The sequence below is a fragment of the Gallus gallus genome, chromosome 1 (assembly GCF_016699485.2).
Source record: "Gallus gallus isolate bGalGal1 chromosome 1, bGalGal1.mat.broiler.GRCg7b, whole genome shotgun sequence".
Classification (NCBI taxonomy): Eukaryota; Metazoa; Chordata; class Aves; order Galliformes; family Phasianidae; genus Gallus; species Gallus gallus.
This window is the reverse complement of record NC_052532.1, coordinates 118,247,899-118,270,547: the sequence shown is the minus strand read 5'-3', so window position 1 is coordinate 118,270,547 and position 22,649 is coordinate 118,247,899. Positions and strand designations below refer to the sequence as shown.

Sequence of the window (22,649 nt, the reverse complement as noted above, 5' to 3'; positions counted from 1 at the left end):
TTGAGTGCTACTGGAGAATGTTTTCTGTAGCAGTTCTGTAAAGGTGATGTGTTGGTGAGTGGGATCTGTTGCATGGAAGAACAGGTCCATATGCTGAAACATGAACACTTTTGAAAACAAATGGAGCATATGGAGAAATGGTGGTCTCTGTCCTATGAAGGCACCTGAAGGCCACAGCAAGAGATTCACCCACTCTTCTTTTGGGGCATTTATTCAGAGAACAGAGACTTTTTCTTCCATCACTTTTGGTTTGGTCTCTGTCATGTCTCTGAAATGTCTGCTAAAAATGTATCTTGTAAACATCGGTGTAGTCCTGATTTATCTATACATGTCACTAGCTGTTATGCTTTTGGGCAGATATTTAATACCTACTATTGTATTCACCTGACATTCTTCAGCAATAAAATGTACTGTCAGGTGGTGATTGTCAAGTGGACTTTACATTTGACACATTCCTTTCTACTATGTAGTCTCATTCCAGAAGTCACTTGCTTACACAGAACCTTCTTGAGAGCAAAATTGGATATACCTGAATATGTGCCTAAGAGCTTTCCTGAGTTACAGCTTACATGAATGCAGTAGAATGTGTGGCTTCATTGTTACAAATCCCTTCATCTTTTTGAGCTGTGTAAATTAAGAATTTCTTCTCCACCTCAGGCTCAGACTAATAGCCCGTGCACTGTGGATGTCCGTGTCTGCCAGGGCAGGCATCTAGGAGCCAGCAGGTGGCCTGCACTGTGGTATGTTCGTTCAGATATTCTTGAAATGAGACCGTTGCAAGTCATGGCCTCCAGGATGAACCTCAGGTAGCCTGAGTGAGGAAAAACAACGAAGAGAGCAGGAAAGGTGAACTTGACCTAGAAGGTAAGAGAAGGGAATTTTGTATCGGCTTAGGATTAGGCTGGAGGAGATGCCTTTTCTCCTTACCTCTGTGTATTCAGAAATCACAATTAAGATCACAAAGAAATCTACTAGTATCTGAGTTAAATGGTTAGATGAGTTAGATGCTGTTTAGATGCTTCTACCCCAACAATACAAATCTATGTTGTGTTTCAAACAAGAAAGAAAACAATGCAGCAGAAAGTAATCTGAAAAAGAGGCAGAAACTTTGAAGAAGTTAAGAAATGTGTTTTTTTTTTTTTTTTTTTTTTTAATAAATGGGGACAAATCAGACAAAATCTTTACAATATTTTGGACATTCTTGTTCTCATTTCTAAGAGAGAAAATTGTCTAGTAGCAATTTTCCTTTGGAACTACAGAGGGACCTGACTGCCCAGTGCCTGTTGTACAGTCAGGCGTATGGACAAAACTAATGGGAGGATAAAATGGCTTTAGTTAAATGCAATTGAGCAGCCAAAAGGTGTCAGTTTTCCCCTGTAGGCAGTCAGGGATGACTGAAGGCCTGGCCAGCAATAATTCCTGAGAGCTTTGCCAGGGGCAGGGAGCCCAGGAGAGCACATTCTACCTATGTATTGTGTATACAGACCTATAAGTTGTAAGTTTAATTTTTTAAAAGTAATTAAATCCCTCTTGCTTGGCACATAGCAAAAGGCATCTGAATAGGCTGACCCAAAGAGGAAGGATTACAGAATACAGGAGGTCTATACTGCATGAGCTGTGTCGTCCTTTGAGAACCATGGCTCCAAGAGATAGAAGAGAAGCAGGAAACAGCACAAAGACAGCATCTGACTTTACACCCATTTTTTTATTGCAAATTACTGCAGAAAGTGAGTTTCTGTACCTTCTTGTAGACTTGCAATACTCTGACAGCAAAGGGTGTGAGCTAATTGTTAAATTCCGTTCAACAAGTTCCTCATTAGGGGCAAATTACCTGAGCTTGAAATCTGCTAATTTTCCAATCAGGATGAGTGTTTGCACTTGTGATTTGGAAATAATTAACACAAGGTATAACATCAAAAGCAACGTAAAGGCTAATGGCAGAAGGATTTACTTCCTTGGTACGAGAACGGCGTGTTTGGTTTTCCCTGAGGCCTGTTGCTGTCCTTTTGGTGTAGGTATCTGCTGTGTAACGTGTTCTGTTAATTAGTTCGTTTGATTCTGTAGGGAGCTGTTTGGTTTTTGTTGTTTTTTTTTAATGTTAATTTTGAATAATGAAACCATTATTTTTCAGGGCCAGGGATATTTTTTTATTACTTTGAAAGGAGCTATTTCTCTTGCTGTCAAGTCAATACAGACTTTCCTACAGTTACTAACTTCTATTACCAATAAAAGGACATCAAGCTGTGGCTTTAGTCTGAGTTCTGCGAACTTTAGAACACAGATTTCCTGGAGAACAATGTTCTGTTCCTTAAAAACATCCCTGGAACTAAGATGTATTGTAGTATTTAGAAAGAGAGGATGTTCAGCTTGGACCATTAACTGGGAGTGCAGATCTGTAGGTGGGAGAAATAAACATTGCAAAACACACACCGTATTTCTACCTTAAAATGTCATCCCAGATCATTGTTGCTTTAATGCATCATCAGATAATATGAGCGTAACCAGATCTTAGAATCACAGAGTATCCTGAGTTGGAAGGGACCCACAAGGATCATGGAGTCCAACCCCCGGCTCCACACAGCACCACCCCAAATCAAACCCTATGTCTGAGGGCGCTGTCCAGACGCTCCTTGAACTCCGGCACTCGGGGCCGTGCCCACAGCCCTGGGCAGCCCGTTCCATGCCCACCGCCCTCTGGTGCAGACCCTGTCCCTAACCCCCAGCTGCCCCTCCCCTGACACAGCTCCACACTGCGTCCCTTGGGTTCTGTTGTTGGTCACTAGAGAGAGATTCCTTACAGCAAATGTTGCCACCCCTATAGCTCAATGCATTGCACTAGCAAAACTCTCCACACTTCTCCACAATGCCTGCAAGGAAGAGGAATGTTTTGCTCCCCATGGCCAGGCCAGCTCCACCCAAGGGCACTGGATGACCTTGCTGGTGCAAGTACAGTGCAGCCCAGTGACAAGAAGGGTGTGACCTGGCCACTGCAAACAGGGAAAGGAGCTCACGCCCCGTGGGCAGGCAGTGTGCTGCGGGGCACCAGTGTTAGCCAGACTAACCTGCAAGTACCTTGTTTCTGGGCACTGTAGCAGTGACCAGAGTATGGCAGGTGGGCTCTGCCTGCTCACTGCTAGTGTGCAGTGCTTTTTGTTGTTTTCATACCCCTAAAACTTCTCACAGACAAGCAAGTGAGGGTACGGTGGCTTTAAGTGGCATCTGATCTGCCAAGGCTTTATGGTACCAACCAGCAGCCCTCCAGCAGAAGGCCTGCCTGCAAAGCCTGAGAAAGAAAGGGGTCCCTCTTTCTGCCTCGTCTTCTCTCATGCCCCCAGACAGCTATGCCAACAGTTTTCACTGTGATATGGTTGTGCTTGAGGTGTACGTGACTCATCACAGGGGATTTCTATCGCTGGAACAATCCTTGACTTAGGTAATCTGTTTTGAACGCTTCCACTGCGTTAATTGTTTGGGGCTTTTTCTTAGCGTGTTTGTGGATGGCTGTCAGTAGAGCTTGGATTTCTTCCTTCGCAGAACCAGCATTTTTGCTATGCATGCTTGCCTTCTAGGCAACATTCACACTGATGGAAGTGCTCCATGCAGGTGGTACATATTTGCATCCTTATGCAAGCTAACAACTATTCCCTTTCTCAGACACTTTTGCTTTTTATAGTCCTTTGCTTATGTATTACCATCTCTTCTGTGATTCTGGGCTGCAGTTCTCATTTCCATCTTTTTTTTTTTTCCCCTGTTGCTGTTCACCTTCCTACTTCGGTTAATGACATCAGCTGTTGCTATTTCTGTGCTTCAATAGACATTGCTCACATCTGAATTGGTTGCTTTGGTTAGAGGCGATATTTTGTATGTCAGATCCCCAGAGCTGCGAGAGCATCTTCCCCTCTCTCTCTTAAGGAACATCTCCCCCCCTGCTTGTATGCAATGTGAAAAAGAGCCTGAGCAGGCAAGCCTCAGGGGCTAATGCATTAAGATTCATGGGTTTGATAGCAGATGTTTCTTCATTCTTTCAGAACCTATTTATTTTCCCTATGTGTGCTATCTCTTACTTCCAAAAAGGATCGCATTTCAAGCTCTGGTCAAGTAACCCTTATTTCATAGGAAAAATACTGACCATTTTGCTCTTGTTCTTAGTGAGCAGCTGCCTAGTTACAAATGACACACCTGGTAGCTGGGGAAGAAGGTGTTCTGCTGTGCCTGTTGCTCTGGGAGCTGATGGGATCATGCACTGCTGGGGAAGGAGGAACAAAGCTATCAGGTCACCTGTCTGCTTGCGGATGATGCTAACAAGGTAAAGCTCACCCACTTCCCTCTACTTCTTTCCTCCTCCCTAACCTGGTAGATACAGGCTGCTTTCTAGAGGCAATCTCTTCGTTTATGCTCACCCTCCCTTTGAAATTCTCTTCTCTGGGGCCTTTAATAACTTGAGTGTCAAAATAGCCAGGACCATAACCACCAACAGGACCGTAACTGTCAGCCCTGTAGCCTGGCCCTTCCTCTTTCTGCCTTGCTGAGAATACTGCCTTCACCAGCACCTTCGTAAGGGAGTGGCTCCTCTGGCATCCCTGGAGTCCAGCACCACAGCAGCTGTGTGCTCGCAGTGAACAGTTCAAAAACTGGCTGGGGAAGAGGTTCTTGAGCATTGAAATGGGAGCTATATGGTTCTAGGGGATCTGCTTTAGCAGGGGGTTGGTCTAGATGACCTCCAGAGGTCCTTTCCAACACCTGCAGTTCTGTGAAAATCTGCTGGTGAGCTGTTGCTTTAGCTTGTGCTTTGCATTCTTCTGAGTTGCACGCAAAGCTGGTGTCAGTGGCTATAAGAAGAAAAACCTACATATACTAGACAGAGTGCCAAAGGATGGATTTGGGGGATTTAGTTTTGTGCCTTCAGCTTTGGCTTCTGGGGTAGAATTACAGAATTACAGAGGTTGGAAAAGACCACCAAGATCATGTAGTCCAACCACTCACACCATGCCCTCTAACCATGTTCCTCAGTGACGCATCTCCATGGCTCTTGAACACCTCCAAGGACAGTGACTCAACCACCTCCCCAGGCAGCCCATTCCGATGCCTCACCACTTTTTCTAAGAAAAAATGTTTCCTAATAGCCAACCTGAACCTCTCCTGGCACAACTTGAGGCCATTCCCTCTCATCTTAAAACCACGTTAGCGGATCACTACAAAACAACCTAATTCAATCTTTTTTCTTGTAATGATTTTAATAAGATTTTAAATCGCTTTTGTAGCTTGAAACAGAAGGCAACACTAGTGTCATGCCTACGCCTCAGTCAACATCCTTGGCCCGTCTCTCCCTCGAGAAAAATAATGCTGATAAATGGAGGGAAATTAAAAGGATTTAATTTGGATTTATCTTCCTTAATTTTCTAATATTAAAACCACCCCTTGAATGGCTCTTTTTGAGGAGGCAATCGGAGTCCTTTATTAGTTTAATAGGATTTAGCTGAGATTACTGACCTTATCCCATCCTCAGGCTGACTTCCACTTGAGAGTCTGAGCAGATTTCCAGGCAGTGAGCAAATTCTTCCCTGTGAAAAGCTACAGCTGCCTGAGACGAGCCTCGCTGCTGATGCTTCCTTTCCATGCTGGTATGCAGTATCTGCTCTCATTTACTTTTATTACATTTTTATCTTTTTTCTATCTATATTCTTCTGCCACTTGCAGCTGGGTACCAAATCTGAGAGACAGTCAGCAACCTCCAGGGGCAGTGACTCCATCACTTTCCTGGGCAGTCTTTTCCAGTGCATTACCGCTCTTTTTGGTGACTTGAGCTGCCACCTTCCCCTCCCGCTCCCATGTGTGTTCCTGTCCTGTGGGGAAGCTGTGGGCAGTCCTCATCCCTGAGCCCTCTGAGGGATTTCTCTTTTCCAGCTCTTGGCAATAGGCAGTGTGCAGTGTGGTGTTTCCCTGCCTCTTGCATCTCTCTATAGCTGTCTTTTGTTACAGAATTTGTGTTCTTCACTCTTTTTTTCTCTTTTTTTTTTTTTCCCAATTATTATTATTTTTTTTAATCAGAGAACACTTTCAGTTTTCTAGGAAAGCTAAAGGTTACGTTATGGCTTCAAGCTGCGCCAGGGAGAGTCAGGCTGGACGTTAGGAAATACTACTTCTCTTAAAAGGTGGTCAGGCACTGGAATGGGCTGCCCAGAGAGGTGGTGGAGTCACCGACCCTGGAGGTGTTCAAGGAACGTTTGGACGTTGTGTTGTGGGACATGGTTTAGTGAGAACCATTGGTGATGGGTGGATGGTTGGACTCGGTGTTCTCGTGGGTCTTTTCCAACTTTAGTTATTCTGTGATTCTATGATTATGCCAGATGTGGCATAAAACATAATATTTTGAAGGCAATTCTCAGAAGTGAACACTTTTTTCCATGACAAATTATGCCCCAAGATGCTTTCAATGAGCAAAGTACCTCATTTCTTTCCCTGCAGGTAATGTCCGTGCTATTCTCATCATGCCCATCCCCAGGCCAAGGCAGTTTGGTCAAGCCTCCGGTGTTCTGATACGTCAGTAAGATATAAAATAAGTGAACTTGGTTACTTCTGCAACTAAGACATTTTGCTTTCAGACCTGCACATGCAGAGGTGCTAACAGCAGGGGAAGGGCACTACAAATCATGCCGTGTGATGGGGCTGAGGGCTGCAGCTGTAGGGAGGCTCTAAGATGCTGAATCTCCTGCCATACAGATGCCTCTGTGCTGCAAAAATCACATAGGCATTGAAGTTACTGCTGTTAGCTTTGGCTCTCTCCAACTTGCCAACAAGATGCCAACAAGGCCCCTTATGGGACCTGAAGCTTTAATAGACACCCTTTCTGAGCCCTGCCCTCCATGAGAGTTGGTTCCACAGCTCAGGCTGCAGCCCAACCCCTGCCCTTGGTGTGTGGGACCAGCCCAGAGCTATGCCAACACGTCAGTAACACAGACAGCAAGGCTTCAAAACAAAGCATTGCGCTGTACAGACTTAACTCCTGTTGTGCCACACTATTTGCCAGATGTCTGTGGAGTCGCTGTTCCCGGCACTTGGTATGAAAATTTCCCCAACCTTCTTTCTTTTCCAGTAGCAGTCCTTAAATCCACCCCTATCTCCGTACTGCATGTTGCCCCTTTAAATGAAAGCTTTTTGAGAATTTTGCCAGCAATCGGGGGAAACGTGCATACGTTTATTGTTCTTTCCTCCCTTCTCTTTGCCCCCACAAGAAGTGCCTGCTGCAACTGGCACCGAGATTTATCCCTCCGCAGCACTGATGGACACAGTGCCAGCAGCAGAAGTCCTTTCACAGCAAAACGACGTAACCCATTGCCCTACCCCGTGGTCTGTGGTGGCTGGGGATCGGACCATTTTAAAGCCATGCTATAATTTGCTTTCTAAGTGGATCCAGTCACACAGAATGGCTGTTTTCAGCCTTGCTGGTTTGCAGCTTATCGTTCACGCCTGGAATAGGGTGTATAAAAATCTGGGCTCATGTGCCCTCTAGCGAGAGCCGATTCCTTCCTAAACACATGGTTAAAGAGCCACCGTCAGACATCACTTAGCATCCTGGTTTGTTCCCCTTTAAAGACAGCTGGAGAGAGCATTCGGATAGCACTTGCTAGTGGGAAAAAAAAATGCTTCAGCACTTCACAGCACCCCCTTCTGGTAAATAGTATTGGGATTGTCTCATGCTGCAGTCATTCTATGCAGCTCTGTTTTGCTTGGTGCTCGCTGTTGGCTTTAAACCTTGAAGTGTGACAGTGTGGTGAGAAGAATGAAAGCAGGGGCAGGCAGAGAACAGGGGGAGCAGGACTGAAACTCAAACCTCAGGTGTTCTCGAGGGGTCTTTTTGTTTATTTTTGCTTGCTCACTTTGCATTATACTGAAAGGCTGCAACTTCCAAAACGTGGCAACTACATATAGCATGTAAGAATGAGCAGCAAACCACCCAGTGAGGTGTTGATGATGCTTACCACCCCAGTAAGGCACCTCGCACATCTCTGTTGGGCTGCTTATCCAGAGAGGAGGTTCCTGCTTCTGGCCTCTTTGGGCTGGGCTATGGTCCCTCTCTCCACTGATTGCTGTCTGCTGACTCTCTGACTTTTCTGTGTGTGTGTGTTGTATCTTTGCTCATTTTCTCTGGTATTTTTCCCTTTGAATTCCCAACCTGCTAGCTATTACTGTCACTACATTTTCACTTTTGCCTGTATACTTAATTTCACATTTGCACTCATTCTTGCAGCTGGATAACAGCTTTGTTACCAAAACAGCCCTTTTTGAACAGCTGTCCACAGTACAAGGAATCCTTGGGGCACAGAGAGCTGAATACCTGGGCTGCAGGTTGCTGTTTGAAAAATAGATGCCTGTTCCCATCAGAATAAAGCTAAAGACACAGTGTTACTCTCTGCTGCAAGCCCTAGGCTGATCATAGAATCATTAAGGCTGGAAAAGACCTCTAAGATCATGTAGTCCAACCGTCAACCCAACGCTGCCATGCCCAGTAACCAGGTCTTTCAATGCCACATCTACATGTTTCTTGTACCCCTCCAGAACCTTGCTGGGCAGTCTGTTCCAATGCCTCACCATGCTTTCTGAGAATAAATTTTTCCTAATATCCAACTTGAACCTTCCCTGGCGAAACTTGATGCTATTACCCCTCATCCTATCACTGTTACCAAGGAGAAGAAGCCAAGCCCTTCCTTGCTATAACGTCCTTTCAGGCAGTTGTACAGAGCATTAAGATCTTCTCTGAGCCTCCTCTTCTCCAGCCTGAATGATCCCAGTTCCCTTAGCTGCTCCTCATTAACGTTCTTCAATTATGATGAGGGCAGGTTAAACTACTAGCTCTTCAGCTATTTTGGTAATGCTACGAAGAAGTTCAGGCTGAACAGCTCATATCAACACCAGCAGCAGTTTCTGATCCAGCCATTCACTGTAACACATAAAGCCTTTAAGATAAAAATGGTGATACTGATTTCTGAAAAAAAGTATCTTCTAGTGGTAGGAAATTCCCCCCAGTCCTCAGTAGGTTGTCCCTGTGATGGCTGTAACAGCTCTGGAGGGGCCAGGTGCACCAGAACACTGTCAACAAGATGTGGCGGTTCTGAAGTAGGCTGGAGAAGATCTCAAAAAGAAATGTTGCGGTGGATTCTTTTGGAGAGCACAAAGAGAGCGTTAGAATCCACCTGTTGAAAGCTCAGATATGTAGGACAAAGACCAAAGTTTTTGGATAGGAGAACAGAAAAGCCCCAGGCATTAGATAACTAAGGGAACCACTTGCTTATTGGAAGCCACACATACAGAGGATGAAGAATGTCATCTTGTTGGGCAGCTGGAAACTGCTCCTTTGATTTGCCAGTTAATCAGAATGTACTGCAGAGGAATCAATAAGAGGATAATCTCATTTGCTACTTATTTCTGGCTCATATTTTCACAGGCTTTGAAATGTGCCTTTCGTCAGTCATCCACTCTGGAGAGGAACTGTATGATTTTCAGTGCTTCTGCTATTTTTTTGCCTGCAAAATATTCAAATTTGTTTCTGCAGAAGCTATGGGTAGCAGTGGGGGACATTTACTGAACGGAATTTGGAACAACGAATTGCTGCAGTTAGAATAAAAACTGAAATGACATTCTGGATGCGGGAGGTAAATGGATATTGCATCTGTGGTCCTTCGGCATTGTGTGTGTGTATGAGCTATCCCCACATAGCTGCATTTGGAAAGCCAGTTGTCTTCTGAAGCCTACAGAAAATGCAGATTCAAGCTCCTGATTTACACTAATGTAAACAGGTGAAGGAGAATGCCAGTTCATTGAAACCAGGGGTTTAGATTGCAGATGGGAAGTTTTGTGCTTCTTCCTCTTGAAAATGCAGCTTTCAAAATAGAAATGGGGATTTAAATCACACTGATTTTTTTTTCTTTCCATCTCCCTAAATCATGTTACTCACAGCGCATTGACAGCCTTTGGGCCTGTACACCACTGGGCTACAGGTTCTGTAATTTTAATTACTAGCAATAACCTACAAATCTAACAATCGGTGCAGCAGTCTGTTTTCTTTCTTTCTCTTCCTAAAAGTTCCTTTGGATCTGAGTCCCAGTTTTCAGGACTGACAATTATAGAAATACCTATAAAGTAGGAACTTGACTGGGACACCAGCCCAGACTCCCTTCTTCCTCTCACCAAAGCTGTTTTTTTTAAGGACTGCATCCTCAGCCCTGCCAGACCAGCTGGCATCTGATACGAATGATTCCTCCCTAACAAAGCAAGCTGGCAGCAGGATGCTGCTGAGTAAGCTGGATAGCAGTGACACAGGAGAATCAGTGCCTGATGAAGGCAGAAGACATGTGGAGGTAGTTTTAGCAGCGTTTCCAGCACAAGCAGCTATCCAGGTGTCTAAATACACACAGATCAAACTGCCTAGGCACATACTGCAATGTGTCAGGCCACCTACAGCACAGACTGGGGCCTTCGTAGCTCACCTGAGGAAGGAACTCTGCTGCGAATGTGATTCTACAACGAAAATGTTTGCACTGTTCAAGTTCCTCTCTTTCACCTCCATTCTTCTGATTTAACCAGGGAAACCTGGCCCACCATTCAGCACACCTGTTTGCGTTTGTGCTATGATCTGTGTGTTTGCTTTCTTTCGCTGCATTATATTTGCCTTTGATTAATGATTAAAACAAAACCATCATGGGTGTCTTAATGCCTCCTTCCGCAGAGAGGAGAGCCTGCAGCAAGCTTGCCTTGGTGACGCAACTCCAGTGGTGAAGAGGAGGCTCGGGGGCTCCTGAAAGGAGGCAGTAATGAAGTGAGGGTTGGCCTCTTCTCCCAGGTAATAGCAATAAGGATGAGATGGAATGGCCTCAAGTTGTGCCAGGGAGGTTCAGGTTGGATATTAGGAAAAATTTCTTCCCAGAAAGCTTGGTGAAGCACTGGCACAGACTGCCCAGGAAGGTGTTGGAATCACAGAATCACAGAACTGTAGGGGTTGGAAGGGACCTCCAGAGATCATCAAGTCCAACCTCCAAATCACCATCCCTGGAGCTGTTCGGGAAACACTGGGATGTGGCATTGAGAAACATGGATAGTGAGTGTAGTGATGATGAGCTGATGGTTGGACAGATCATCCGATCTTAGCGGTCTTTTCCAACTGTAATAATTCTACGACTTTGTTTGACTCTGCTAGCACCGACGTGGGCTGCTTGGACATCCAGACACGGCTCCAGGGCTGCTGCGGTCTGCAAATCCACCCAAGGTATTATGAAAACAAGATTTTCTTCGATAGGAGCATTGAGATTTTTCAGCCGTAGTTCTTTGACTTCTTGGGGGAATTATGGCAGACTCCACACTTACTGATGTAAAACTATTTTGAGCTCTGAAGCAATGAGATGCTTCAATTTCAATACCATAGAACAGTGTCCAAAATCCACATTTTCTGCACTGCCCATTGAAAAAGTGGCAGGAAGTTCAGGCAGATTATGCTGTTCTAAAGGTTATAAAGCTCTTCTTTCTCCAGGCAATGCCAATATTTGCCTTTCTGACTAAATGACTGAATTTTGATTCAATAGCTGCTTTGCTCCTAGTGGGAAATGTAATTCAAGCAATAAAACAAGTGTTTACAGTAATGAGATTACAAAAGTTGTTTGTTTTTGTTTGTTTTTAATGGATGAGATGTGTACTTGTCTTGATTGCCCTACTGGGCAATGAAAATTCCCTAATCAGTTCAGCAAAAATCTTGATTGGTGCAGGTCTGCTGCTGTTACTTCTTTGTAATGAGATGCAGCACCTCCCTGAGGGGTTTGTTATATAAATGACATGGACAGTCTTCTCAAGAAAAGGCAGTTTAGGTGGTAACTGGTGGGACAGAATACAAAATTTTTCAGTTCAGTTGAGTTTTCGCATTTAGGTGTCACATTCCTAAATCTGCTTTACGTGTTACATGATTTAAATGAGCTCCTGCGGATTGAGCTCCCTATGCTGGCACACCCTGAGGTTGGGCTTGTGCCCACAGCAGGGCCCAGAGGTATCCCCAGGAAAGGCAGAGGAGAGGTGGGAAAGCTGCTTGTGGAGGTGCTTGTGGCACCATGGAGGCAGTTGCAAGCTTAGACCAGGAGAATCAAAATTGGAAGCAATTGCAAAGTCCAGCCTTTTGTGAACAGTACTCCATGACAACTCATTACTAGCTTATCTAGAGCTGCTATTAATCAATGTGTGCCCTTGGTTCCAAAGCCTGAACATTCATTAGCAATCCAGCTGGGCATCTTGCAGCTGGCGCCAGGATGGAGATTGTTTTTCAGAGCTTTCTCAGCTTCTTACCTTCCTTGAAATTGTTTGCAGGAGATGTCTCAAGCCATTTATCTATATCGTGAATACTGTTCTTAAGGAGCTCCTTTTGATCTGCTCAGTGTGCCAAGGGAGAATACTGTGCTGTGCTAAGCTGAATGTTTTTTAATGTACTCTTCTCCCACGTCCTGCAAGCCTACCTGCTTACACTAGTGTGCCTCACGTTCATTTTTGTCTCTTTACAGACCTACATCAAATTATAAAGATGGAATTGAAGGGCTTTTTTTATCTTAGAACAAAACAGAAAAAGCACGTATGTGTATCAGTATATACGGACAGGAGACTTTGTCAAAACATGTTAATGAAAAGTAGTTGTCAAAAATCAAGGAGTTGAAAGAAATACATATTCCTTGGTGGGAGAACAGGTTGGGACAACAAATAAATACAGAAACATTTTGTAAGTTTTTCTGAATGCTAATGCTGAGTACCAATAAGCACAACAATAAATTTCATCGTTCTTGTTCCATAATAATAGAACTGAAGGATGGCTGATGTTGACAGGGCCCTCTGCGTCCATCTGGCCCAACCCCTGCCCCAGCAGGGACACCCAAAGCAGGGTGCCCAGGCCCACATCCAGGCAACTTCTGCAGATCTTCAAGGAAAAGACTGCACAGCCTCTGGACAGCCTGTGCCAGCACTCTGTCACCTGCACAGCACAAAAGTGCTGCCTGGTGTTCAGAGGGAACCTCTTCTGCTCCTGTTTGTGCCAGTTCCCTTGGCTCTTTCTCTGGGCACCACTGAAAAGAGCCTGGCTCCAACTTCATTGCATCCTCCCTTCAGGAATTTATAGACATCACTGAGATCACGCCTGAGCCTCCTCTTCTCCAGGCTGAGCAGTCCCAGCTCTCTCAGCCTCTCCTCACAGGGGGGGTACTCCAGTCCCATCTTGGCTGGAGAAGTTCTATTGAAAAGAATTGAAAATGGCTTCTGAAGGCAGGCATTTAGCAATTCTAATAACAGAAAGTCATTTTGATTTTCAGTGTGCTCAAAAATTGAGCAGAAAAACATTAAAACCACATGGATGTCGAAATGTTAATCATTTGAGTGTAAGAACTTCATACGTTGTGTTTGATTGCTTTACGAAGTGTAAAGAGGACCTTGGCCCATCGGTGTTTCTGTTCTTATCCATACCCATATCTTATCTTTCAAAGCTAATCCATCTCACTACAAGTGTGGAGAACTGTGCTTACTTAGGTGCAATGTGGAGAAAGTAAGACTTCTATTTAGCAAGATCTCAGCACAGGATCCACTTCTCACCTAAATAATGGCATTTTATCCCTCCTGTTATCTCAAAACAAACATCTACCAGGAAGCACTGAAATGAAAGCTTTCTCCCTACCCACAAAGCTCTTGCGCTATGCTTTCCTACTTATCATCAGAATAGTTTGCAAAATGCTTAGTAGGAAGAATAGTTAATATACATAGATATATACTTGTTTGTTTCTCTTGTTAAATTGCACTCATTTTCAGTCATCTTCTTTCTTATCTCTATAGAGACTCAGGAAATTTTGCCAGATGGAACTCTCAGAAAAACCAGCAGTTGTGGACAAGGGGCCTTCAGGCCTGAGTTGAGGTCTGCTCCTTTTACCAAGGTGAGACGCACAGACAGAGCGTACGAGCATGATATATTTACTTCTTCCTTGGTGTAGGTATTTAAAGATGAATAAAAGTGTGGGGTTCTCATTTGGCCTTGGACTTGTGTCACACACTGACATTCAGGTGTGTCTCCCTGCTGCCAAAAGGGAGTGGAAGACAGGGTTACGATGCACAATCTTTAACCAAAAACTATTGTGCTGTTACAAACCCAACAAAGGTTTCTTGTGTTAGTGAGGAGATGTAATCTTTCTTTAATGGTTATTTTATTTCTCCTTGCAGAATTTCATCCGCTGGAAGTTCTGTTTAGGGCCAACGTCTTAACTCACTGTAAATAGACACAATCATTGTGTTTGCCTATTTTCTCACTTAGGCTAGTCTACATGCTACACTTTGGAAACCATTGCAGAAAGTCAAACAAAATATATCTCGATGTTTACTCTATGGTGAAGAGGAGCTCCAGAATCTAGCAAAAAGCTGTATCAACAGAAGGTGCAAAAGTACATTTCAAGCTCACAATGTCACAAAAAGGTTAAAGATCATGTTTTACTTGTGGTATGTAAGCCAGTTCAGTTTCTGTACTGCGCGCTTGCAAACATGCAATAAATAAACAGAATAAACGTATGAAAAATGGAACAATAAAAGCTTATTGGTTAAGTAAATGCAGAAAAGTGTTTTTCAGAGAGAAACGGAAGAAACTGCAATCATTAGTTTAAACTTTTCATAGGCTTGGGTTAAGATAAAAAAAAAGTAACCAATTCATGTGTAAATACATAGAGTGAAAAAGCCTGATGAACACTAGAAATCAATGGTTAGTAAAACATGGTAGGTCAGACAAATCCGATAACTAAAGCTGCTGTAATTGCATGTTCATTATATAGAGGCCTTCTGGTGGAAATAATGCCTATTGATTTCAGATAAAGCACTTCATATGCTACTGAATTATAAAACTTTTAGCATTTGGTGCATGAAATTCAGGGAAATATCATAATGGGATGAAAAGGAGACTAATTGATGTGGAGGAACAAAGTGTTATATCACTGCATCCTCAATGGGCAGAGCTGCTGATGGAACAGAGACTCCTCTCATCCCACTTTCTAATGCCAAGATCTGGGGGATGAAGTAAGCAGAAAATGTATTTTCCCTTCCCTTCCCATAAGTAGGGAGGTGTCTTTGGCTATTGCAAGGAAATTGAAACTAGCTGATCTTAAAGGTCCCTTTCAACCCAAACTATTTTATGATTTTCTCTTTCTCTCTTTCTTTTTCCAAAAATGGCTGACAATTCATTACAAAGGCACTTAAAATGTTATATTAATTTGTTTGCCTCATGGCTCAGAGCTACTACCTCTGGGAAGTTAAGCTCAGGAACAGGAATTATACTGTAGAAGATTTTTAATATTCAGAAAGCTCCAGAATGACAAATGCTTATTCCCTATGTATAAGGAAGCTAAACTTCTATACCATGTGGTTTAAAGAATCCCATGAAATGGGTGGATTCTCAAACAAGAATATTCTGAAGTTTAATATTTTGAAGTTTCTATAAGAAAAACATGTTTTTTTCCTATCATCTATACTTTTCTCTTCATATTTTGCAGCCAAACCAGAAAGCCCCAGTTTCAGGACAGTCCATATGGCAGAGCTGGCTGGGACATGAAAAGCCTGGTAAACTTGCTTCTCCAGTCCTCCAGAAGCCTACTTGATAGGGTATCAAGAAGTGGGTGTACAAGTATAGATGGGGACAACCTCTGATGAGATTATGGCAATTTTCAGGCAAAACTGATTTTCTTTTTGAAGAACTGAGTGTGTGGAAAACAAATGTTCTGCGCAAAATGAAAGTAAAGTACTTTATTCTCCAGCTGAGAACATTCAGAGCCAAAGCAACTCAAATCTGCTTCCCTAAATTGCAGATTTATTACATCTGAAGACACAAGAACTTTTGCTGCTGATGAACAAGGCAAATTTCATGTAGCAAGATCTAGCACCTTTTTAGCTTTTTCCTTGCATGGCCTCTAAAAGCTTCCATTTCTGCAAATAGAAAGATGCTGAGATGATTTTCCCCAGTGGTAAGGTATGCCAGGATATGGTTACGTCAACTCAGTCTGAAAGAAATGTTTGAACTTCCCCCTAGGAGATTACCCAATAAGGTGGTGAGCGACTGCAAGAGAAGAAAAAAGAAACAAGGAAGAGAATTTATGTTAGAGACACTGTCCTCCTGCTAATGCCAAACTAGTGCTGTCATCTTCCTTGGAGTAGGCTGACAATTCCAATTCGATGGATCTAGGATATTAGTACAAAACACAAAGATGTATTTCTCATGTTTGTCTAGTGACTCTTCCCTAGACAGTGTTTGTGCAAGCTGTTTCTGGAAGAGAAGATTAAATGCAAATCCTTGGAATAAGTGTACTGGTAAGATTCAGTTGTCCGTATGTTTTAAATGCAGGGCTGTGTTGGTTTTATACATTTGATTGGTAGAAGTAGCAGTAAGCCATATTCTTATGGGGAAGAGGTTGTATTGGTACAGTTCTCTACCACATGATCATAGTTCTAACTCACTTGTTTCAAAATACAGTGGTAGGAAGAATATTCCTACTAGGCAGTTTTGGGGTTTAAAGCATTGTTTTTTTCTGACAAATGTGTGGTTAAAATGTGACTTTCCATCCTTCTGACTGTTCTCCCTGAGGGGTTCAGAACCCTCTTCACATCATAGAAAACTGACAGCCACTTGGATAACCACAAATCCTGGCTCCAACCAGGCTTCCTGCTCTCCTTTCCCTAAAATGCCCTGGAGAAAAGGGCAATGCAAAACTCTGATGGGGGAAGGAAAAGAGAGAAAAATCCATGAAACTAAAGGAAAAAGTCTGACTAATGTTATAGTGTTAGGTAAGAGTAGCTAAACTCTTAAAGTGATCTTTCCTCACTGACAGAGAGAAGCAGGTAAACTCTCTTTCTCTGTACTTAGTCTCAGTTTTCTAGTGGCAAGGGTTTTCTCTCCTGCACCTCCTGAACAATTTCAAAAGGAAATCACCTATTTGTTTTCCCCAGAGATGAAAATTTTAAGAGCTGTTATAGAATAACATAGCCTTGTCATTAATATTGAACAAACAGATGGTGCCATCTGACAGAGCTCACATCACCACACAGTGGCAGCCAGCCTTATGTACTCCAAACAAATTACTGTGGAAGGCTAGGTAATTAAGAGAGACACGGAGCTTGTACCCTAAAAAATCTTTCTACTTTCAAGCCAACTAATTATAAATGCTTTTGCGAGCCTTTTTGTTATCTAAGCATTCTTATCTACAAAGAAAGAGATGACTTTTCAAAATTCCAAACTCTTAGATTTGCTGAATATAATTTTGATAGTCCCTGTTGTTTCTTTTTGTAAGATTGCTGAGCTCTTCTGGTCAGCTATCTAGGATGTGGAATACTAAATGCAATGACAACCAGCTTTTGCTGGCAGAAGAAAAGCCTGGTAAAGAAGCCTGGTGAGTAACAGAGAAGAATGTCTGAAAAGGTAGACAATGGCAATGATAACCTAATTCAACACCTGTGATCCCAGATGTAATGACTATACTGACTTTAAACTCATGCACTGAGAGTTACCTATCTTCTGCAGGTAGCAGCCCATTGAAGCTTACCACCTGAGTGCATAAATACCAGGAAGAGATAAAGTATTACAAATGAAAACAAGTTTCTTTTCAAGTTTAGGAAAGTTTCATCAAAACCCCTTATTCCCCTCTAACTCCGTGTGTTTCCAACGCAGCTGTACGTGACCCACTGCTTTAATCAGCCCTTGCAAGCACATAATGGCAAGCAGGAAAACACAGCAGTATTACTGTGAAAAATTAGTACTGTGAGCAGAAATAATTTGTATGAAACATCACACTACTATACCAGTTTTTCCTGTGCTGTGTTGTTTTTTTTCTGTCATTTTGTAAAACGTGTTTTGGGACTGTAATTCTCTGTGTGAATTTCCCCAAAATAACCGTTATTTGTTACTGTTATTGTTAGTGTTTCAACTGTATTATTCTCAGTGAGTGCTTCTGAACTTTAAGATATAGGGGTACAATAACTTCAACATAGCTTCCTTTTTTTTTTTATTGTTAAAAAATTACCATGAATCCCACGAAGTCAATGTCTAGAAAACACTTAACAACCGTGTTTTCTTAGTTTATGGTTTAACATTCCTCTTCTCCTCCTCTGACACACGCACAAAGAAGTTCATTATGCTGAATCCCCTGCAGCTAGCGAGTATTCTGCAGCGAAGAAAAACAAGCTTTGTTAAGGAGATTACGGCTCTGGTGTTTTCACAATCCGAAATGTTCGCTGAGAAAAAAAATCTTAATTGGATAAAACCTTACGTGCAAAATCTTTGCTCCCTGAAAATGGAAGCGTATGTAACGTAAAGGCCGTGAAAGAACGAGATCTGAAAATATAACACCAATGTGACTTCTGAATTGCCCAGATGAAATTTTGCAACAGATTTCCATCAGAATAGGAATGATTCTCTGTTGACAAACACTAATAAATCCAGGCAGAGATTTAATTTCTAGTAAGCAAATTTTCTAGATAACATAAGTTCCTTCTCCATCCCCGTGGCTCTGCTGAACTCATGTAGTGAGGATACTCACTTATGTAGAGATTAAGCAGCAGAGGCTTCTCCACGCTCACCACTCTAGGGGAGCCATGGGCTGGTTTGTAAAGGCACTCACTGGAGTCAGTGGATGGGGCAGGGAGAAGCAGAGCAAAGAATCTCAGGTTCTGGCAAGGGAGTATTTCTGGCCCTCATTCCCTCCAGCACTAATACAGAAATGCTAGAGGACTACTGAAAACCAACCACTGAGAGTTTAAGGGAAGGGATCCTAGCAAAGCTGGCTCTGCTAGGCGCCCATCTGAGCATTATGCTCAGGTTCCTCAGGAATTTTCTGAGCACAAGTTATGGCAAGGAATTTTTTTTTTACACAGAAAATACTTCCATGTGTTTTGAGCTAGGAAATAGACTACAAAATGAAGAGTCAGACAACTGACAAAAAAAACAAAAACAAAAAGCAAACTAGTGAAATGGTGAAAGAAAGCTTTAACATTTGGGCTTTTGTTGTTGTTGCTTTTTCAAAGATTAAAGATACCTTTGAAAATATTAGCTTGAAAATTATTTTGGACTGATCATAGTTTACAATAAGATCCTACTCCTCTTTATTTTCACAGGTATTGACTTCAATGACCACTCAGGAAACAAAGCTCCAAGTAAGATGGCTGCAGGAGTTTATTTTGACCCACACATTATGAATGTTTTAATAAATAGCTATGCTCTCATATAAACTCCTGTCTCCTCACCTTAAAGATGAGCTCTGGCTTCTCACTTCTGCTCAAAGCATATCTGCATCATTTCTATTACTTCCTTCATTTTCTAAATGTGAAAACCAGTCATGCAAATTGTTATGGTGTCAATTCCACACAAGCTTTCCTCTAGTTACTCCACTTCATTCCACACAGGATGATAACTATTAAATCAAACTCTATTTACTAGTCATTACATTGTATCATTACTTTCTAAATTATCTTATAGACTTCTGATTACCCCATTATGTACTGCAGAGGGATATCTCAATTGGAGCAGGAATGCTGGTGATTCTAGGAGGCAAAACAGCAAGCCAGTTCCCAAGTAAAATGTCTTTCCTTCCCTTCTAGTTCACTGTAGTGCCTTGCAGGGTCATTGCACACTTCTTAGACGTCTCATTACATGTGCAAAGTTTCTTGAGGAGATAAAATCACCAGTTTATACTTCACATATTGAAGTATGAACTACTGAATGAAGTATTGAAGTATGAAGTACTTCACATATTGATCTCGATGATGTTTTCTACTTAGCAGAGTTTATGCCCAATTTCTCTTTGTTTGGGCAGATTATTTAAGAACTAGGTATACATGTTTATGGGTGTCCCAACAAAGCAATGTTGTGACATCATTTATACTGAAAAAAAATACTTTGCATTTAAAAGACAACTCAGTAAATAACCCTTGTCTTAGGTGTTTTCAAGGCATAAGTGAAATAACACTAGTATTACTTAAAAATGTGAATGGTATATACAATCACGTGGCTTAAATTTTGACAGTGTATTATCCTTTACAGCTGCTCATGTTCATGTTGATTTGGGGAAACATTCCTCTGTCTGTAATGCAAAAAGATAGTACTTGCTATCACATAATTCTCCAACTCATTTCATAAGTAAAGCTGTAGATAAATCAAAATCAAATCCTGAATGCTGTGTATACAGCATTAGTTAAAAAGCAGTTCTTGTCATCTGCCAAAAAAAGTTCCAGAATTACAGAAGATATTTCATTTTGTTAGCCTTGATTACACTACATGTTTCCTCATGGCATTCATTCCTATAACCTGCAGTTCAAGTGATTTTAAAACATTTTCCATCTGTTAAAAAACTTTTTGTACATTAGGTCAGGATTTCTCAGTCTCAAATTCTGTAAGGACAGTCAAGATTACAAGGCTGGAGAGAGACATTCAGTAACTGAAGAATCCCTGTTTCTCTTGGGATTCAGTTATGAAATTAAAGTAATATCTCCTATATGCTCAAGTTTGCACCGAGCTCACTGGAGAAAAAATAAAGGAATTTGCGACTTGACATTTATGACAATTTCATGAAATGAATCTAAAATAATGATAGCAAAGTAGCATTTGTTGGTACACTGTAGTTCTCAAATTCCTTGAATATACTTCTGGAGAAAGAAGACTTTCCAGGAATTGTGAGTATTACCAGAGAGCTGAAATTCGACAGAGACTGGATGTGAGTTCTTCTTTATGAGGAATAAAGAGCTCCAAGCGATAACCACGTATACCCAAAGTAGACCTGGTGGTACGATGTGGTCTAGTCATAGAATAGTGGAATTACAGAATCATTAAGGTCAGAAAGACCTCTAAGATCACTTAGTCCAACTACGAGCCCATCGCACCATGCCCACTAACCGTGTCCCTCGGTACCACACCCACACAGTTCTTGATCACCTCCATGGACAGTGACTCCACCAGCTCCCTGGGCAGCCTGTGCCACTGCCTCACTGCACTTGCCAAGAATTTTTTCCTAATATCCAACCTATTCAAGTCTCCTACTTTCAACTCCTTCTCTCAAAACTTGCTCTATTGCCCAAAACCAAAAATGCTTTTCTTCTGCCATTGCTGGCTGCAAATCCCACTGAATACTACTGCCGAGGCTAAATTTGAAGCTGAAGCTAACCATACACGTAGCGTTTCAGACTGATCAAAACAAGTTGAACTGCAGGAAATAAATCCCAAATGCCACCCAGACTCTTGTAATTGAATTTTGCAGCACGCAGGCAAGCTGTGCTGAGGAGAACTGAAGGAACACAGCACGGCAAGCACAAGGCTTTGTTCGTTATTTTTAGAACCATGTATTTTGAGTTGGAAGGGAGCCACAGAGACCACGGAACCCAACTCCGGGCTCCACACGAGACCACCCACGGACTCCCGCCCTCCCTTAGCACGTCCGCACAACAGCCAGCGCTTCGCCGCTCTGCGCATGCGCGCCACGCGCCCCGACCGTTGGGGTCGGGGCTATACGCATGCGCGGCACTGCGGGGCGGGGCTGGCGCCTGCGCGCCTGCGCAGTGGGGCGGGGCGGAGGGGGCGGAGGGCTCCCTCCGTTCGCCCCTCCCGCCGGGCTGAGCCTGGCCGGGCAGGGCAGGGCAGGGCAGGGCCGCAGAGCACTACGGGCTCCGTCGGGCCGGCCGCTCCCTGGCATGAGCGCGGGTGGCTGCGCCGCCGCCTCAGCGCGTTAGCGTTGCGCCATGCGGCTGTGCGGGGCGCTGCTGAAGAGCCCCATCCCCAAGCAGATCGAGTACTACTCGCGCTTCTCCCCCTCGCCGCTCTCCATCAAGCAGTTCCTCGACTTCGGTGAGTGGCTCGGCGGGCCCGGGGCGGGCGGGGCGAGCGGGCCGGGGTCTCTTGAGGGCCCGCCCCGACCGAGACCCGCCCGGAGAGAGGCCTGGGCCCCGCGTCCTCGCCCGGCGGCTGTGGAGGCCTTGGGGCGCTCCGTCACGGCGCGGGGCGGGAGGCGCTGCGGGGCTCAGCCACGGAGAGGGGGAAGAGAGGGACGGGGTCGGGGGGAGCGCTTCTCACGCGGGACGCGGATCCGTCGCCGAGCTTGGCCGTGGAAACTGTGTTCCCCCTGCGCGGAGATTGGTTTACCCAGAGGCGAATCACGAGCCTTGACAGCCGTCGTGCAGGTGACCTGCTCGTGGAAAGCTCATGCTTTAGGAAGGGCTGCTGATGAACAGGTAGCGTTTTTCTTTTGAGTGGAAACCCGGGTGTGCCTTGTGTTGTTGGAGAGCTGGTTCTGATCTAGGTAACAATGCACTTCTCCTATCTGGGTCAGAGGTTATTGGCTCCCTCTTCTGACACGAGCGCTGTTTACATTTTATTATACTATAAATGCTGCTGCTGAAGTAAATAGAAAGGTCACGCTTAACACCGCAGGGCTTAATATAGTGCTCCTTCATTCCAGTGTTATATTAAAGACCCAAGGAGACGGGAGAGAGGCGTTAAGCCTGAGAGCAATTAAAAGTGGAAACAGTGGCACGTTTATGGCAGTGGCATTAGTGAAAAAAGGCTGCAACTCCAAAGAGCCAGCAGTGGGGGTGTTCTTGCTGCCATGTCTCCGCACACAGGGTGTTCTGCCATT

General features: G+C 43.6%; 1 protein-coding gene and 2 long non-coding RNA genes across 6 annotated transcripts in view; 2 read left to right on the top strand and 1 right to left on the bottom strand.

Moving 5' to 3' along the window:
* Nucleotides 1-2,703: 2,703 nt before the first annotated feature.
* Nucleotides 2,704-19,078, top strand: LOC107057637. Of its 3 annotated transcripts, XR_006933684.1 has the most exons (4): nucleotides 2,704-3,603; nucleotides 4,150-4,306; nucleotides 13,843-13,940; nucleotides 14,315-19,078. It is a non-coding gene; the product is annotated as an uncharacterized LOC107057637 (long non-coding RNA). The 3 variants fall into 3 exon arrangements; XR_005849191.1 differs by having other exon boundaries at nucleotides 2,704-4,306; nucleotides 13,843-19,078; XR_006933685.1 differs by lacking the exons at nucleotides 2,704-3,603; nucleotides 4,150-4,306 and adding an exon at nucleotides 10,940-11,260 and having other exon boundaries at nucleotides 13,843-19,078.
* LOC121109094 lies at nucleotides 18,061-22,216 on the bottom strand. The gene is made up of 3 exons (XR_005849180.1): nucleotides 22,088-22,216; nucleotides 19,273-19,345; nucleotides 18,061-18,194 (listed from the first exon to the last, which is right to left on the bottom strand). It is a non-coding gene; the product is annotated as an uncharacterized LOC121109094 (long non-coding RNA).
* Nucleotides 21,616-22,649, top strand: part of PDK3 (pyruvate dehydrogenase kinase 3) — a 54,149-nt gene continuing 53,115 nt past the window's right edge. Inside the window, exon 1 of one of the 2 annotated variants that reach the window (NM_001006259.3) lies at nucleotides 21,616-21,862. In NM_001006259.3, coding sequence (NP_001006259.1) covers nucleotides 21,757-21,862 — 106 coding nt within the window. In that variant the 5' untranslated portion in view covers nucleotides 21,616-21,756. Of the gene's footprint in view, nucleotides 21,863-21,923; nucleotides 22,246-22,649 lie in introns of those variants that run through there. The other variant, XM_040698652.2, reaches the window with a different exon arrangement.